At 41.8% G+C, this 19,352-nt stretch overlaps 1 protein-coding gene across 11 annotated transcripts in view; it reads left to right on the forward strand.

The window, feature by feature from the left end:
• The window catches only part of ABI3BP (ABI family member 3 binding protein), a 465,661-nt gene that overhangs the window by 421,324 nt on the left and 24,985 nt on the right, over nt 1-19,352 (forward strand). For all 11 annotated transcript variants that reach the window (XM_077482512.1, XM_077482502.1, XM_077482506.1 and 8 more), the window contains 2 exons: nt 2,654-2,815; nt 11,119-11,241. In XM_077482512.1, the coding sequence (XP_077338638.1) occupies nt 2,654-2,815; nt 11,119-11,241 (285 nt within the window). The remainder of the gene's footprint in view (nt 1-2,653; nt 2,816-11,118; nt 11,242-19,352) is intronic.

Consider the following 19,352-nt stretch of genomic DNA (forward strand, 5'->3'; position numbering starts at 1 on the left):
TATGTATATATGTATATATTTTTTATTTTTTTTAGTAGCTGTATATTTCTTGCTATTACCATCACCTACCACCAAAAAATAACCCCCAAAAAAAGTCCCTGCTCCTGATGATTGCAGTAATACCACATACAATATGCGTATATTATTTATTGTTTGTACCAGAAACAATAGTTATCATTTTGCTTTTTTTTACTTAAAATGTTTTTTTTTTCTTGTTCACCTAAAATACACCGACTCTGAACATAAACCTCTGACCCTAAACCTAACCCGGAAACTGGTTTAGATCAGACCTTGAGCTAGTCTTTTTTTTACATGCTTACTTGTTTACAATGTTCTCCTCTAGGAAGTTGAAAAATATACAATGTATCTTTTTCTCCATTCAAGAGGAGAAAAAAAAACACATGGGTGGGCTACCAGTCCTCATGGGTTCTGATCATTAATATAAGACCTGGAACTCTTTATGATAGCTTGGTCCCTGTGCTGGTAGCCTGCTGGGCAGTGTGATCCCAGTACAAACACAGTTGCACACCCAGTATCTCAAAAAAGTGAGTACACCCCTCACATTTTTGTAAATATTTTATTATATCTTTTCATGTGACAACACTGAATAAATGAGACTTTACTACAATGTAAAGTAGTGAGTGTACAGCTTGTATAACAGTATAAATTTGCTGTCCCCTCAAAATAACTCAACACACATCCATTAATGCCTAAACCGATGGCAACAAAAGTGAGTACACCCCTAAGTGAAAATGTTCAAATTGGGACCAGTTAACCATTTTCCCTCGCCGATGTCATGTGACTCGTTAGTGTTACAAGATCCCAGGTGTGAATGGGGAGCAGGTGTGTTAAATTTGGTGTTATCGCTCTCACTCTCTCATACTGGTCACTGGAAGTTCAACATGGCACCTCATGGCAAAGAACTCTGAGGATCTGAAAAAAATAATAAAGATGGCCTGGGCTATAAGAAGATTTCCACGACCCTGAAACTGAGCTGCAGCACGGTGGCCAAGACCATACAGGATAGGTTCCACTCAGAACAGGCCTCGCCATGGTCGACTAAAGAACTTGGGTGCACATGCTCAGGGTCATATCCAGAGGTTGTCTTGGGGAAATTACGTATGAGTGCTGTCAGCATTGATGCCGAGGTTGAAGGGGTGGGGGGTCAGCCTGTTAGTGCTCAGACCATAGGCCACACACTGCATCAAATTGGTCTGCATGGCTGTCATCCCAGAATAAAGCCTCTTCTAAAGATGATGCACAAGAAAGCCGCAAACAGTTTTCTGAAGACAAGCAGACCAAGGACATGGATTACTGGAACCATCTCCTGTGGTCTGATGAGACCAAGATAAACTTATTTGGTTCAACTTATTTGCATGTGTGGCGGCAACCAGGTGAGGAGTACAAAGACAAGTGTGTCTTGCCTACAGTCAAGCATGGTGGTGGGGGTGTCATCATCTGGGGCTGCATGAGTGCTGCCGGCACTGGGGAGCTACAGTTCATTGTGGGAACCATGAATGCCAACATGAACTGTGACATACTGAAGCAGATGATGATCCCCTCCCCTCAGAGACTGGGACGCAGGGCAGTATTCTAACATAACAAACCCAAATACACCTCCAAGATGACCACTGCCTTGGTAAAGAAGCTGAGGGTAAAAGGTGTTTGACTGGCCAAGCATGTCTCCAGACCTGAACCCTATTGAGCATCTGTGGGGCATCCTCAAACAGAAAGTGGAGGAGCGAAAGGTCTCTAACATCCACCAGCTCGGTGATGTCATCATGGAGGTGTGGAAGAGGACTCCAGTGGCAACCTTGAACTCCAGGCCCAAGAGGATTAAGGCAGTGATAGAAAATAATGGTGGCCACACAAAATATTGACTTTGGGCCCAATTTGGAAATTTTAATATATGGGTGTACTTACCTTTGTTGCCAGCGGTTTAGACATTAATGGCCGTGTGTTGAGTTATTTTGAGGGGACTTCATATTTACACAGCTATACAAGCTCTACACTCACTACTTTACATTGTAGCAAAGTGTCCTTTCTTCAGTGTTGTCACATGAAAAGTTATAATAAAATATTTACAAAAATGTGAGGGGTGTACTCACTTTTGTGAGATACTGTATATTTGGCCCCTCAGATAAAGACCCACTTACATGAGGCTGCATATATATGTACTTTCAGCAGGAAGGGGTTGATGAGGGGAAACACAGTGTGTCCCCAGTCTTTATCTTCCAGTCTTCTCAAAGGTTCACTACAAAAAAAACAGTAAAAGGTCAGACTTTAAAAATATATATATTTTTTGGTATGCTGTGTGAATGGGAACACATTAGCATATGGTAGTGTTTTCTAAAATTTCACTGCAAATGTGGAAATATACCTAAAGGAAAATGCTGCAAATTATGTCCTCGTTAAAAATACCAAATATTTCCCTTCAAATTATTACTAAATGCCTACACTAATTTATTAATTAACTGACCATATAACTGCTCTGAGAACCAGATAAAAGGCCTTTCGGGCCTTAAACAAACTAAAAACTGTAGGTCATATAAAGGTAATAATGACATTTACTACATTTTATAACAATGGCTTACCTAGTATTTCAACCTACATTTGGTTTAATAACTCTCGACTTTTTCTTTAACATACACAGGAGGAAAAGATGCAATCTGGACAGAAATCAAATTTAAGTCAGACTCCTATTCGGAATGCACAGGGAAGCAATATGTGAAGAGAACGTGGTATAAGAAATTTGTTGGAATTCAGCTGTGTAACTCTCTAAGATATAAGATTTACCTCAGCAACTCTCTCACAGGTAAAAAGAAAAACTGTATGAGTGCATTTCAAAGCTGGTCATACTCAGATCAGGTAAATTTAATGTCCAACTCTAAATGCTGCATCCCCTCTCCCAGACCTTCTCTCCTCCTTCTTATGTAAATAAATAGAAAATCCAAAAAAAGTACTAGTCAACCTGTCCACTCTCCAACCCTATTTTCTTGGGCAACTGGTGACTGGCTCCATTCCAGACTGAATGACTTCCAGCATCATCCAACCCCTTTTGTGAGCCCAGGCTGTCAATAGCACACCCCCTGTGCTTGTATGATCATGCAGCCTGAATTTATAATACGATGTTGACGTGACTGGCATTGACTGGGGAAGGACGACAAGAAGAAGATGGACCCTTTTTGCCATGTGGCAGGCTGAAAGAAATGTGAACTTAAAGGAGTTGTAAAGTCTCAAGGTTTTTCTATGCATTAAGGTGAAAAACATCCTGTTCTACAGCTCCCAGCCCCCCGTTTTTCTTACCTTAAAAGGAGGATCGAGGCTGCTCTGTGCAAAACCCTTGCACAGAGCAGGTAAGTCTGTGGAGTCTGGGCTAACACTGTGTGAGAGCTGATTGGAGTAAAGAGACACCCCCCCCCCCACTTCGCGTAGGCAGAGGAACGAAGGAACATGCAGGGCTGTAGTCTGAATAGACAAGCTCTCTGTTTATCTACCTCTAAACTCCCTCTTTGACACAAATTTTCAGTTGCTGTTATCTTGTGTGTCAGAGAACTTGTCAGAAGTGACTCATGCTGATAGCAGAGGAACGAAGCAGGAGAAAGAAACAGCACTTAGAGCTTTGGAAAGAGATAAGTAAACACTACAGATATATGTGTCTAGGTCAAATTTCATGAATGGGGTTATAAACCACTTTAAGCCAAGGCACAGTCATTGATAGTTGAACTCCAGGTTGCAATCAGCAGGGTGAATGCAGTATTTGCAGCATATGTATTTATTAAAACAGATAAATACATATATTTTAAATAGATGTATTTAAATGCAGCTGATGTAAATACCACACATTTTAATGTCAGCCTCATGTAGCCCTTGAACAGCTGCTCTTAGATTAGCAGAAAAAAGGGGCAGTACTAGAAGCCAAGTTACTGACAATGCACATGCTGACAGGGGTACAGAGGAAACAGATGACCTGGTGTTCCTCTGCTGTCCTTTTAAAGGCCCTCAGGGTGAGAAGGTGATCAGGCTGCATTGCTTAACTGCAGTAGAGAAAAGTTGGGTCATCAACTTGGCGGTTCTGGCTGGCAGGGCTGTACAAATCTTATCACTGTGTAGACCCATTGTACCAGTGGCAGGTAAAACAGTTCCCAGATACATAATTCAGTGGGGAATTTCGATTTCTGTCTGGAGCTCAGCTTTAACTGGGGCTCAGAAAAGACATTATATATATATATATAGAGATATATATATATATATATATATATATATATATATATATATATATATATATATATATATATATATATACATAATTGTGAAGTGAAAGGAAAATGATAAATGGTTTTCAACATTTTTTACAAATAAATATGTGAAAAGTGTGGTGTGCATTTGTATTCAGCCCCCTTTACTCTGATATCCCTAACTAAAATCTAGTGGAACCAATTGCCTTCAGGAGTCACCCAATTAGTAAATAGAGTCCACCTGTGTATAATTTAATCTCAGTATAAATACAGCTGTTCTGTGAAGCTCTCAGAGGTTTGTTAGAGAACCTTAGTGAACAAACAGCTTCATGCAGGCCAAGGAACACACCAGACAGGTCAGGGATAATGTTGTGATTTAAAGCAGGGCTAGGTTATAAAAAATATCCCAAGGTAAATAGAGTCCACTTGTGTGTAATTTTATCTCAGTATTAATACAGCAGTTCTGTAAAGTCCTCAGAGGTTTGTTAGAGAACCTTAGTGAACAAATAGCACCATGAAGGCCAAGGAACACACGAGACAGGTCAGGGATAGTTTAAAGGAGAAAGAGAAGTTTAAAGTAGGGTTAGGTTATGAAAAAATATCCCAAGCTTTGAATTCTCACGGGAAAACAGTGTTCAGTCCATCATCGGAAAATGGAAAGAGTATGGCACAACTGCAAACCTACCAAGACATGGCCCATAGTAACTCTGGAGGAGCTGCAGGGATCCACAACTCAGGTGGGAGAATCTGTCCACAGGACAATTATTAGTCATGCACTCCACAAATCTGACCTTTATGGAAGAGTGGAAAGAAGAAAGCCATTGTTGAAAGAAAGCCATAAGAAGTCCCATTTGCGGCTTGCGAGAAGCCATGTGGGGGACACAGCAAACATGTGGAAGAAGATGCTCTGGTCAGATGAGACCAAAATTGATCTTTTTGGCCTAAAAGCAAAACGCTATGTGTGACGGAAACCTAACACTGCACATCACCCTGAACAAACCATCCCACTGTTAAACATGGTGGTGGCAGCATCATGTTATGGGGATGCTTTTCTTCAGCAGGGACAGGAAAGCTGTTCAGAATAGCTGGGAAGATGGATGGAGCCAAATACAGGGCGATCTTAGAAGAAAATCTGTTAGAGTCTGCAAAACACCTGAGACTGTGGCGGAGGTTCACCTTCTAGCAGGACAATGACCCTAAACATACAGCTACAGCTACAATGAAATGGTTTAGATCAAAGCATATTCACTCTTTCCATAAGTTCGTTGATTTTGTGCATGCTTTGCAACTTTCGTTTGGTTTACATTCAATTTGGATGCTTGATAACACTGATTTCTGCACTGGCAATGCCTCCAAAAACTCTCAGCACCATTTTTTTTTAAATGTGTGACAGCAGTGCCTACTTACAAGACAAAGTGAATACATGTCATAGAGTTCAAGGAAGTAAATGTGTGGGGATTTTTACAAGGAAATTACAAACCTCAATATTGCTCAAATAATAACAGTAGGCTATAAATATTTTAAATACAATGTTGAAATTAATATATATTACATTTTCACCATAAATACACTTTAACCACTTGCCGACCGCCGCACGACGATGTACGTCGACAGAATGGCACGGGCAGGCATATCGGTGTACATGTACGTCCCTGCCTTCCTGCGGGTGGGGGGCCCGATCGGGCCCCCCCTGGTGCCAGCGACGGTTGGTATCCGTTCAGGAGCGATCCGGGATGAGGGGGCGGCCATTCGTTCATGGCCACCACCTTGCGATCGCTCCTGACGAATGGAAGTGAAGCATGACATCACTTCCTCTCCTGTAATGTAAACACAGGCAGAGGAAGTGATGTAATCTCTCCTCCGTGTCGGTATTTTTCGTTCCGGCACCGAGGAGAGAGGATCGGTGAGTTGCACCAACACTACACTACACAGTAGAACATGCCAGGCACACTCTCACCCCCCTTCACCCCCCCCATCACCCCCCTAATCACCCCTGCCCCCCCAGTCACAGTGACACCAATTGCATTTTTTTTTTTTTGCATTGGTGTCATTTGTGACTGTAATAACTGTTAGGGCAGTTAGGGTTAGCCCCCTTTAGTTCTAAGGTACCCCCCTAACCCCCCAATAAAGGTTTAACCCTGTGATCACCCCCCGTCGCCAGTGTCACTAAGGCTGGGTTCACATTGCAGCGGTTTATGAGAACGGATGTGATTCGCACCGCACTGCAGTGCAAATCACATCCGATCTCTGTGCGATTCGAGTTCAGCCATACAGATAGTATGGCTGAATTTGCGTCGCACCCGCCGCACCCGCCGCAAATTCGCACGGGACCCTTTTTTTGGTCCGCAGCAGAATCGGATCGCATGGGTGTTCACACCATGCGATCCGAGTTTGCAGATCGCACTGCAATATATGCGAACTGATCTGGGGGTGTCATTAACATTTCACTGACACTCCCAGCAGTTCACATAGGGCAGTGTGAACTGCCGCCGGGAGGCATGCGATGCGGGAACCCGCCACGGATTCGTGGCGTTCCCGCATCGCTCCAGTGTGAACCCAGCCTAATAAGCGATCGTTTTTCTGATCGCTGTATTAGTGTCACAGGTGACGCTAGTTAGGCAGGTAGGTATTTAGGTTCGCCGCAACTTTTTATAGCGCCAGGGACTCCCATATACTACCGCATAAACCCCCCTGATTGCCATTTATCACCTAATAAAGGTTTAACCCCCTGATCAGCGGGTGATATAAGTTTGAGGGTCAGATAAGGTCTGCGTCGCCCCAGGCAGCGTCAGGTTAGTGCCAGTACCGTTAACACCCACGCGCAAAGCATACACCTCCCTTAGTAATATCGTATCTGATCAGATCTATATTAGCGTCGCCAGCAGTTTAGGTTTCCCAAAACGCATTGTTAGCGGGATCAGCCCAGATACCTGCTAGCACCTGCGTTTAGCCCCTCCGCCAAGCCCAGACCAGCCCACCCAAGTGCAGTATCGATCGATCACTGTCACTTACAAAACACAACACACATAACTGCAGCGTTCGCAGAGTCAGGCCTGATCCCTGCGATCGCTAACAGTTTTTTTTGTAGCGTTTTGATACAGTCGCTGACAGCCTAGGTGCTTTTTTACCTGTGAGTCTCACTAGTGTACCCCTAAATTTAGGGGTGTCTACTTTCCAAAATGGGGTCATTTGGGGGGGGGTTTGTGCCATCTTGGCATTTTATGGCCTTCAAAACTGCGATAGGTAGTGAGGAGTAAAATCAAAAATTTACACCCTTAGAAATCCTGAAGGCAGTGCTTGGTTTTCGGGGCCCCGTACGCGGCTAGGCTCCCAAAAAATCCCACGCATGTGGTATCCCCGTACTCAGGAGAAGCAGCAGAATTTATTTTGGGGTGTCATTTCACATATGCCCATGGCATGTGTGAGCAATATATCATTTAGTGACAACTTTGTGAAAAAAAAATAAAAAAGTTTGTAATATTCCCGCAACTTGTGGCAAAATATAAAATATTCCATGGACTCAAAATGCCTCTCAGCAAATAGCTTGGGGTATCTACTTTCTAAAATGGGGTCATTTGTGGGGGTTTTGTGCCATCTTGGCATTTTATGGCCTTCAAAACTGTAATAGGTAGTGAGGAGTGAAGTCAAAAATTTACGCCCTTAGAAAGCCTGAAGGCGGTTCTTGGCTTTCGGGGCCACGTACACGGCTAGGCTCCCAAAAAATCCCACACATGTGGTATCCCCGTACTCAGGAGAAGCAGCAAAATTTATTTTGGGGTGTCATTTCACATATGCCCATAGCATGTGTGAGCAATATATCATTTAGTGACAACTTTGTGCCATCTTGGCATTTTATGGCCTTCAAAACTGTGATAGGTAGTGAGGAGTGAAATTACAAATGTATGCCCTTAGAAATCCTGAAGGCAGTGCTTGGCTTTCAGGGCCCTGTACGCGGCTAGGCTTCCAAAAAGTCGACCACATGTGGTATCCCCGTACTCAGGAGAAGCAGCAGAATGTATTTTGGGGTACAATTCCACATATAACCATGGCATGTGTGAGCAATATATCATTTAGTGACAACTTTGTGTAAAAAAAAAAATTTTTTTTTTTTGTCATTATTCAATCGCTTGAGGGAAAAAAAAAAAATATTCAATGGGCTCAACATGCCTCTTATCAATTTCCTTAGGGTATCTACTTTCCAAAATGGGGTCATTTGGGGGGGTTTTGTACTGCCCTGCCATTTTAGCACCTCAAGAAATTAGATAGGCAGTCATAAACTAAAATCTGCGTAAATTCCAGAAAACGTACCTTAGTTTGTAGATGTGACAACTTTTGCGCAAACCAATAAATATACAGTTATTGACTTTTTTTTTACCAAAGACATGTGGCTGAATACATTTTGGATTAAATGTATGACTAAAATTGAGTTTATTGGATTTTTCTAATAACAAAAAGTAGAAAATATCATTTTTTTTCAAAATTTGCAGTCTTTTTACGTTTATATCGCAAAAAATAAAAATCGCAGAGTCAGTCAAATACCTTTAAATGAAAGCTCTATTTGTGGGAAAAAAAGGACGCAAATTTTGTTTGGGTACAACATTGCATGACCGCGCAATTACCAGTTAAAGCAGCGCAGTGCCAAATTGTAAAAAGACCTCTGGTCATTGACCAGCAAAATGGTCCGTTCTGAAAGTGGTTAAGCAAAGATGGTCGAAGGGCAGACGTCAGACTAAGAATAATCCACAAAAACAGGCAGGGCCTATAGACATGATGATGTCCACACACCTAGGAGATACAAGGTTGCCAAAATAGCTAGTACATTAAAAGTGAGATCCTCCTTTTCTGTACTGGGACTTTGTAGTCTCATTTCTCACAAGCTTCAAAATATAGTTACAAAAAGACTAAAATTGCCATAGCTTAAATACTTTAAGTAATTAAGTAAGTAGGCCACCGCATCTTCAACAAATAAGAGTAGTAACAACAATTTTCTTAGAACTGCAGAAGACCTATGTGCTATAAATCTGTCTTGTTCAAGCATTTATCTGTTATTACAATGTTTTTCCACAAGCTGAATGAATGTTATGGTTTCCAAAATATGCTTATTTTGCTTCATTATGCATGTTACAGCTTAAAGTTAAATGTTAAGCGTTTGTAAAACAATGTCTTCTATTCCAAGCTCTTTATTATAATGAAGGAAGATCACAAAAACTGATGATGTGGAATGTTTATCTGTATAAAGCAACTGGTGGATTGAGAAATTTACCATACCAATAGAAAATGCACAATAAATGGCTGTGGCCAAACATAGTTGAACTGGCACTAAGCAAATATCCAACACACTTGCAAATTTTTTTTCCCAGGTGGAATCTAAGTCAGGACCCAGTGTAGCAAGATAATAGGGCTAACCACACTGCACCTTTTGTGAAATTATTTTTGCAGGACACATCGGTTTATTTCTTTACTTTTAACAGTTTGCCATGCACATGTTTCATATTAGCTTATTTGCTTATGCTTCAAAATCAAACAGAAACATAAGAAGTGCAGGGTAGAGTATAGAAGCAGAAACTAGGAAAATGGCACACACGGAATTTAAAACAAGCACAGAATGGTTATGAACAAGGTAAGCAAACAATTAAATATTTAATTTTAAGCAGTCAAAAAAACAAACTAAATTCGTGACAATCATCAAAACTTTTTCGCATCATTAGTGTGCCAGCTGCGACACACACAATTTTCATGCTGCAGTCTAAAGTAGCTACAACATGAGGGTGCGTATCCCACCACAACTAAGTCAACTGGTCTCAAAACTTAACTTTTATTGACTCACAAATAAAATATCGAAAAAGTGTGTGAAAGAATGTGTTTTTAACTTAACTTTAACTTAAAGGGGTCACCTCAAAAATTTAAACATGAGAGATGACCACGGTGGTCCCAATCGGACCTGGCATCTGTACTACTGCAAATATCTTCCCTACTCCTAGTCTGAACAGGATCTCTCTGGCTGTATAGTAGATTTATCTGACCTGCTGGCTTTGTGGCAAACTGTCTACCTGCAGGAGGCTACTTTAATACCCTACTTGTCAATACGCTAGATAACCTAACAGATGCCTATAAACTGTTTGTAGTCTGATAAATTGATATCTTTTAACAGTTTTACAGCTCAGATAATTATATCATTGGTTCTGTCTGTAGTACCTGTTTAGTTTCTTCTATCAGGTCTACAGCTCTACTCCAACCAATCTAAGGTGCCTAATCCAATAGGCTGTTTTTTTTTTTATTTTTTTTTTATAGAAAATGAAAACAATTGATGGCAGAATCATATGAGCTTTTTTCATTTTTCATTTGACAGAACTTTTGTTTTTGCCTCGTCTATATGGCTTGCTTTATTCAGCAAGACAAAACGGCATGGGAAAATTGCAAAAACCTATAGCTGTCAATCATATTTCACAGTAGAACTACCTGAAATGTAATTGGAAGCAAGGGAGGGTAGATGCGTTTTACGAGCCACATCGCTTATTCAATAATTAGCTTGTATTTAACATTCCAATAAAGTATCAGCGCTTCCAAATGAGAGTCCGGTCATTCCATACTGTATGCCTAGTCACATTGAAAACTGCCATTCTGGGCAAAAAACAAACCAAAAAAAATAGGCATTTAGGAGGCGTTAGTATCACCCCCTAAATTTATGATAATGGCTGCTTAATAGTGATTTGCTTTTAAGAGGCTTACCGAGCGAGAACTAAAAGATTTGTAAGTTAACATAAGCATCAAAGCATTTATGTATGCTTTCGTTTACATTTTAATAGTGGATGACATAAACTGTTTATGAATTCATGTAGCTACAGCAGCATGGTAATATTAACGTAACTTCTATCCCTAGGCACCTTTTATAACATAGGAGATCAGTCTGGATATGGTGAGGACCATTGCCAGTTTGTTGACTCATTTCTCGATGGAAGAACAGGACAGCGAATTTTGCCAGAGCAGCTGACAGACAGACAAGGTATCATTGAAATATATTTAGATATAAATATGTGTGTGTGTGTGTGTGTGTGTGTGTGTGTGTGTATATGTGTATATATATATATATATATATATATATATATATATATATATATATATATAATGAACTTAATAGCTTTGTTGACTTATCTGCTGGGTAAATATTTTATACCAAGTGGCAAAGCAAAAGCCTACTCATGGATACTCTATTCTTAAGTATACAAAAGGCTAAATTTTTTTTTAAGTTTAGCTAGAGTGTAGAAGGTTAAAACCTCTTTTTTATTAGCATGTGTTTCTGCTGATTTACCCGGTTATGGTGTCCATTGTCTCCTGTACAGAAAGAGAGAAAAGATCCAACAATTCTTTATGTTGCCACAAGAAACAGGAGGAGAGGGGAAATCTTCTCATGGGGACAGGGGCGGACTGACAAATCATGGGGCCCCTGGGCAATAGGAGATGATGGGGCCCCCAGACAATAGGAGATGATGGGGCCCCCAGGCAATAGGAGATTATGGGGCCCCAAGGCAATCAGAGATTATGGGGCCACCCAGTATACACACACACAGTATACAATCACACACAGTATACACAGACATGTTTCTATTGGCTGAGAAGGTACTGGAGAGGTGGGGCAGCTATAATCTTGGGATTTTTTGACCAAAAGGATGTCGGTAAGGGACATTTCAGAAACGGATGTAAAAAAAAACACAGATTTTTACATACTGTCCTTGGTTTTACTGAGGCTAGCAGCCCTGATGGGGCCCCCTAGTCGCCCAGGGCCCTCGGGTAGTGCCCGAGTGGGTGAATGGTCGGTCCCCCACTGCATGGGGATATATATTATGGTGACAATTGTCCATGGGGACTTATCCTGTCCAGCTGATCTTTTTTCTCATTACTGACATGCCATGCACTTTGGACTCTGGAGTGACACCAGACCATAAGAGCTTAAATTTGCTACCTTTGCTTCTGTTCTTACTTATAAGATAATATGCAGGATCTCTTCCGAACCTTTGGGATTAGTACAGCTCCTGATATACTTCTGTGCCAGGCTGGCCATGCGTGTCACATGTCTCATGCTGGTGTCCTGTCCATCCTTCTCTCCTCCTGACCCTTCACAAAACACAGTCCATGTCCATGTGTTTTGTGAATGGGAGAGGGGGGCAAGAGCTGTACCAATCCTGACAGCTAAAAGAACTTCAACAGCTTGAGTCAGTCAAGTCTAAAAAAACAAAAAACACGCAGATAAGGCCTTTTAACTGTCTGACCTGTTTACTTGCTGTAGGTGGGTTAGAAAGTATTGAGGCAAGCACAACAACAACCAAATATTTAGCAGAGGAAGAGCTACTATGGATGTACCTGTATTGCTGCAGGCTAGAACTGTGGCTTCCTCTCTGCAGGGTCTGGGTACCAATCTTGAAATCTGCAATAAGAAGCACTTTTAAGCTCTTCAGCTGTTGAAGAATCTCACTTAAAGAAGAAAAAACTATATATTTGATAAAAATAAAAGGTAATGGGTTTGCTTATCTCAGCAAACAGAAGAAATCCATTCTCTTAGGATGCCAAGGGGCAGGGAGGGGTGGGAGATGTTTATCCTAGGCCAGTGATGGCGAACCTTGGCACCCCAGATGTTTTGGAACTACATTTCCCATGATGCTCATGCACGCTACAGTGTAGATGAGCATCATGGGAAATATAGTCCCAAAACACCGAGGTGCCAAGGTTCGCCATCACTGTCCTAGGCTGTTCCAACAGCTCTGACTGGCTGCCAGTGTCCAATCTCCTACAAGTCGCTACTGCTGTGTCCCCTAATGAACGATTAAGAATGAAATGCAATCAGCTGAATTTCCAACATTTATCCACAGCTTTACTTTATTATTATAAAAGGTCTAATATGGATATAATCCACCCTTAGCGGTGACATCCATACTCATGCAATAACTGTCTAAAAAGCCATTCACAAAGCAATTTGTCCTAGCATTCAGAGATGTCAGGTGCAGGAGGAGGCTATGGAAAGGAGGGGTATTGCTGGAGCTCTCAAGTGTCTGCTTTGATGACACAATATTGTGATCCACTTTCACCCAAACAGGAAACTGACCTATTGATTTTTGTAGTCCTGACTAAACTAGAGAAAGAAAATGCTGACAAATCCATTACCCAAATGCTTTAATCAAATTAATTTGGTCAGATTTTAGGATGATCGGCAGCAATAAGCTTATATATATTATGCTGATTTCTAAATTGGTGAGTATTATTAAGGAAAATGTATGCTGTAATGCCATTACTATAACAAAAGAGCAGAGACTATCATCTAATAAAACACTTCATCCAGGGGGGTGAGTTTGTTTAAATTCCAGGAAAGATATATCATGTAATAATAGGGTTAATTAGAAGCATACTACCCAAATTTCTTTGCCTATTCAAGGCCAGATTATAAATATGTTAGTGATTGTAAGCCGTCAACAGATTTGAAAAATATGTTCCATTGCTAGTTGCCATATATCATTATAGTATACAAAAAAATGAACTGTACAAGGAAAGTTGTACATGAGTTTTGTTTCAGGGTTGCCCTGTTACAGTACCATCTCAGCATGGATATAGTATATGCAGTAGTATAAGAAATTCTGCTATATGTAGCAGTTTAAGAAATTCTGCTTTATCCGTAAAAAGACATAAGCCACACTTAGAGGAACTACACTGCATCTGATCACCACAAACCCAAATGTTATTTCATATATTTTTAATATTCAAAGCAAACTCCCCCCTCTATTTTGGTCTCCATGCATTTACTTCCTGGAATCCAGCTGCCCTTAGCTCAAGCATGCAGGTAGGAGAGTGTGCTTTGCTGAGAAAACCCCTTCTCCTCTCCTGAACACTCCTGGGGTGTATGTGTCCAGGCCTGGAAACTAGGAAGTTACTAAAGAAATTTAGAAAAAAAAAAAAAAAGTTTAAAACAAGTCAGGTCCATAAATATTGGGACATCGACACAATTCTAATCTTTTTGGCTCTATACACCACAATGGATTTTAAATGAAACGACCAAGATGTGCTTTAACTGCAGACTTTCAGGTTTAATTTGAGGGTATTTACATCCAAATCAGGTAAATGGTGTAGGAATTGCAACCGTTTGTATATGTGCCTCCCACTTTTTAAGGGACCAAAAGTAATGGGACAATTGGCTGCTCAGCTATTCCATGGCCAAGTGTGTGTTATTCCCTCATTATCCCATTTACAAGGAGCAGATGAAAGGTCCAGAGTTAATTTCAAATGTGCTATTTGCATTTGGAATCTGTTGCTGTCAAATCTCAATATGAGATCCAAAGAGCTGTCACTATCAGTGAAGCAAGCCATCATTAGGCTGAAAAAACAAAACAAACCCAGAGAAATAGCAAAAATATTAGGTGTGGCCAAATCAACTGTTTGGAACATCCTTAAAAAGAAAGAAAGCACCGGTGAGCTCAACAACACCAAAAGACCCGGAAGACCACGGAAAACAACTGTGGTGGATGACCGAATAATTCTTTCCCTGGTGGAGAAAACACCTTTCACAACAGTTGGCCAGATCAAGAACACTCTCCAAGAGGTAGGTGTATGTGTGTCAAAGTCAACAATCAAGAGAAGACTTCACCAGAATGAATATAGAGGGTTCACCAGAAGATGTAAACCATTGGTGAGCCTCAAAAACAGGACGGCCAGATTAGAGTTTGCCAAACAACATCTAAAAAAGCCTTCTCAGTTCTGGAACAACATCCTATGGACAGATAAGACCAAGATCAACTTGTACCAGAGTGATGGGAAGAGAAGAGTATGGAGAAGGAAAGGAACTGCTCATGATCCAAAGCATACCACCTCATCAGTGAAGCATGGTGGTGGTAGTGTCATGGCGTGGGCATGTATGGCTGCCAACGGAACTGGTTCTCTTGTATTTATTTATGATCTGACTGCTGACAAAAGCAGCAGGATGAATTCTGAAGTGTTTCGGGCAATATTATCTGCTCATATTCAGCAAAATGCTTCAGAACTCATTGGACGGCACTTCACAGTGCAGATGGACAATGACCCGAAGCATACTGTGAAAGCAACCAAAGATTTTTTGTCATTTAAGAGTTTTATTGAATGCACCAGTAAAGCAAAGCAAACACCACAATTTTGTCTTAAGAGGATTGGTTGATACAAACATTAACAACAGATCAACAGCATTCAGTATAGAAATAGCAAAACTGATGGTGTCAAAAAATTGTCAGAACACCTAAATTAAGCGTAAGGTACCACAAAATAACACATTATTCTTGCCTCTAGTCAGGTGCACACAAACAAATTTCCCAAATACTAAAGAAGACGATACAGTCTGGAAATCAGAAGGCAGAGAAGAAAGCGGGGACATGATGAGAACCAAGGTAGATTTAAAAGAGAATGGAAGAGAAGGAAAATAGAGGCTTAGGGGAAGAAGGGAGGGGGGGTAGGAGGAGGAAAAAACAAAGGGGGGCTGTTGGGGTGCAAAGGCAATTAGGGGAACATGCCCAGTTACTGTGACTCTACCGAGGGGGTCACAAAGGTGTCATACTCTTGCGAGGATCAGAAATCGTGCCAGTAAAACCAAGTTTTATTGAACTTTTCCTCTTTTCGATGCAGTGCGGCCGTCAATTGTTCCATCAGGTTAATTTCGTTCACCACAGCTATCCACTGACCAATGGACAGGGGATCTGAGCATTTCCATCTTTGGGGAATACAAATTTTAGTGGCATTAAGGAGGTGGATCAGAAGGGAATCCTTATATCGACGTCTTGACATTGGAGTAAGGTGGAGCAGGCACTGCGCCGGGTCGTCTGCAAGTGTAATGCCTGTCAGTCTAGTAACTATGCGACAAATAGGGTCCCAGAAGGGGCGAACACGCACGCACGTCCAGAATATGTGCAATATCGACCCATCAGGTTGCTGGCATTGCCAGCAGGTGGAAGGAACTGAAGGGTAGATCTTGTGGAGGAGCGTTGGTGTGAAAAGTACAAGATTCATTCTCTCTGATCTTTTGAAAAAGCCCGACTCAGATCATTTTCCCATTTCTGTAGATAGGGAGGTATAAAGCCTTCTTGGGTTTCAACCAGAAATCCATACATTAAGTATAGTAAATGATGGAGGGGAGCAGGATCCAGGCATAGCCTCCCAAAAGCGGACGTGGGTTGACTAGAGGAGGTCATATAATGTGAGGAGGTGAGAAAATGTCTAATCTGTGTCGCTCTCCAACTATCCGGAAGGGGCGATAGCATTGCCTGAATTTTCTCAATAGTGTACCAACGACCCTAGTGATGGAAGTCTTGGAACCTGAATTTGTTGATCGTTAGAAATTCCCTAAACCTCCTTCCTGACAGGCTAGAAGGGAATTCCTGAGCGCCAATGACCGGAGACATAGGTGAAGGAGTATGGGGGACCATCGTGACACAGCCAGTCCTCAATACTACCAACAGTGTAGTCTCAATCAAAGGGTAGGATTTCAAGGGTGCTGGCAGGGTTTAAGTCTGCCACAACAAGGTTGAGAGCGGAAGGGAAGATACTGCCTGTTCCACTCCCACCCATTCCTTCTTTGAGGCATGATTGCCCAGTCTAGGGCTCTAGTTAAGTGAACCACCTGGTAGTATTTAGTACTTAAACGGCCTCCCTGGTCTTTTGGTAAGGACAGGATATGGTGAGACAGTTTTTTTGCTTTGTAACCCCAGAGAAAATTCAAAAATGCCCCCCGGACTGAGCGAAGGAAGTGACCTGGGACCTTTATTGGCAGGGTTTGGAGTATATAAAGTAATTTTGGCATAAACGCCATCTTTAAAATGCTGTTCATTCCGAACCAGAAGAAAGTATTCTTGTGCGAGCATTGGAGCACTAAGCGTAGGGAGGTAAGCTAGGGGGCAAAATTCTCTTGTAAGATTGCTGACAATGAGGGGGTAAGGTAAACTCCCATATATTTTATTTTGTGGCAAGCCCAAGAGAAGGGAAAATTCTGTTGAATGGTGTTAAGAGTTTCCTTAGGTAAATCTATGTTCAAAGCTTCTGATTTGTGCACATTCATTATAATTAGAAAGAGCAGAGTCAGCCCTAAGCATCTGCAATAAGCTGGGGATGGAGGTAACTGGGCTTGTCACGAAGAATAATAAATCATCGGCGTATGCCGCAACTTTATGATGTATGCTGCCAGTGCTGATGCCCTTTATATTTTGATCATATCTAATGTGAGCTAACAAGGGTTCAAGGACCAATATGAAAATCAAAGGAGACAGCGGGCACCCCTGTCTTGTCCCGTTGCTCAGTGAAAAGGGGGCGGAAATTGCTTCATTGGCCCGGACTGCTGCTGAGGGGTGGGAGTAGATTGCCTCTATCCATTAACACATATGGGGACCTAGACCAAGGTGTTTCAGCGTGCGCTTCATAAAGAGCCAGTTGACCCGGTCAAAGGCTTTCTCCACGTCAATATCTTCAGATCTGTGTTTAATAAAGATATAGGACGGTAGTTTGCGCAGCCTGTCGCATCCCTACCCTCTTTTGGAATTAGAACTATGTGAGCAAATAAGGAGTCCCTAGGAAGTGGAGTCCCGTCCACGAGCGCATTATAGGCCTGCACAAATTGAGGCACTAAGTGTGAAGCGTATGTCTGATAATAAAGCAGTGGGAAACCATTGGGCCCCAGCGTCTTTCGTGTTTCCATACCTTGGATGGCTTTGAACACTTCTTGTTCTGTAATATGGCCTTCCATTTCTTCCCTCTCCTGAAGCGTAAATGTGTGGATGCCTGAGGAGATCAGGTATTCGTCTATTAGTGAGGTGCGTGCCGGTGAGATAGACTCTGTATCCACAGGGGCCAGATTATGGAGTTTCTCATAATAGCTGCGAAAGCAATTGGCGATCTCCTGCGATTTAAAGATTTTTTTGACCCAAAGAGGATGTCAAGGAGGGGATGTAAAAATGTATCGTGGTTTCACGTAGTGCGCGGGCTAAGGGTCTGCCCGGTTTGCCACCCAGTTCATAGGGAGTCACGTAGATTCTGTAGATTTAAGGCCACATATCGGGCTGAAGATCATTTATGTTGCTTTTACAGGACCCCAATTGCTCTCCAGAAGAGGATCCACCTCACGTTGTCTATCTTTTTTAACTTTAGCTCCTAATTTAATAAGTACTCCCCTGACTACACATTTATGAGCCTCCCAAAACAAGCAAGGAGAGGACACAGAGTCTGTGTTGTCTGCAAATTAGGCCTTAATCTCCTCCTCCACTATTTTTGCATATTGTGGCTGTTGGATCAAACTTTCATTTAATCACCAGGCATCTGGTTGGTGAGGTCCCCCCCCAGCATGAGTGTCAGTAAAATTGGTGCGTGATCCGAAAGGGATATCACCCCTATACTACTGGAAGATATTAAAGAAAGTGCTGATTGGTGTACTAAAAAATAATCCAGTCTAGAGTAAGAGTTGTGAGGGGGCGAGAAAAAAGTATAGTCCCGAGTGTTGCTGTGTGCAATCCTCCAAGCGTCCACCAGGTGAGCAGCTGTCAAGGCTTTCTTAATTTGACGAAGGGTCGCGTATGACAGATGCGAGGAGCCTGTGGAGGTATCTAGCAAAGGGTCTAAAGCTACGTTCAGGTCTCCCCCCAAGATCACTTGCCCCTCTGCAAAGTCAGACAATTTGTCCAAGCAGTCCTCAATAAAATCCACTTGGCCTTTGTTGGGGGAATAGACGTTGACTAGGGTTACAGGCTCTCCGTAAATAGACCCCTTCACAAAGATGTAACAACGAAGATTGTCTCTGAGGACAGCTGACAATGCCCAAGCCACATTTTTAGAAATGAGAATGCTTACTCCACGAGATTTAGAGTCTGGAGAACAATCAAATATTTTCTAAGAGAAAGAAGTGGAATGTTATGCAATGGCCAAGTCAGTCACCTGACCTGATTCCGACTGAACATGCATTTCACTTGCTCTGGGATACATGGCAGCGGCGAAGAGGAAGATGGAGGTCCACTTCGGGGGCTTCGTTCTCAGGTAAGTTATTCATAATGAGCTAGTATGCTATGCAAACTAGCTAATTATGCCTTTGCCTTACAGGGTGTGTTTTTACTTCCTCTTTAATACAGCCCA

This window comes from Lithobates pipiens, unplaced genomic scaffold (genome assembly GCF_037356315.1).
Source record: "Lithobates pipiens isolate NorthernLeopardFrog02 unplaced genomic scaffold, aLitPip1_a1.2 Scaffold_16, whole genome shotgun sequence".
Taxonomy (NCBI): domain Eukaryota; kingdom Metazoa; phylum Chordata; class Amphibia; order Anura; family Ranidae; genus Lithobates; species Lithobates pipiens.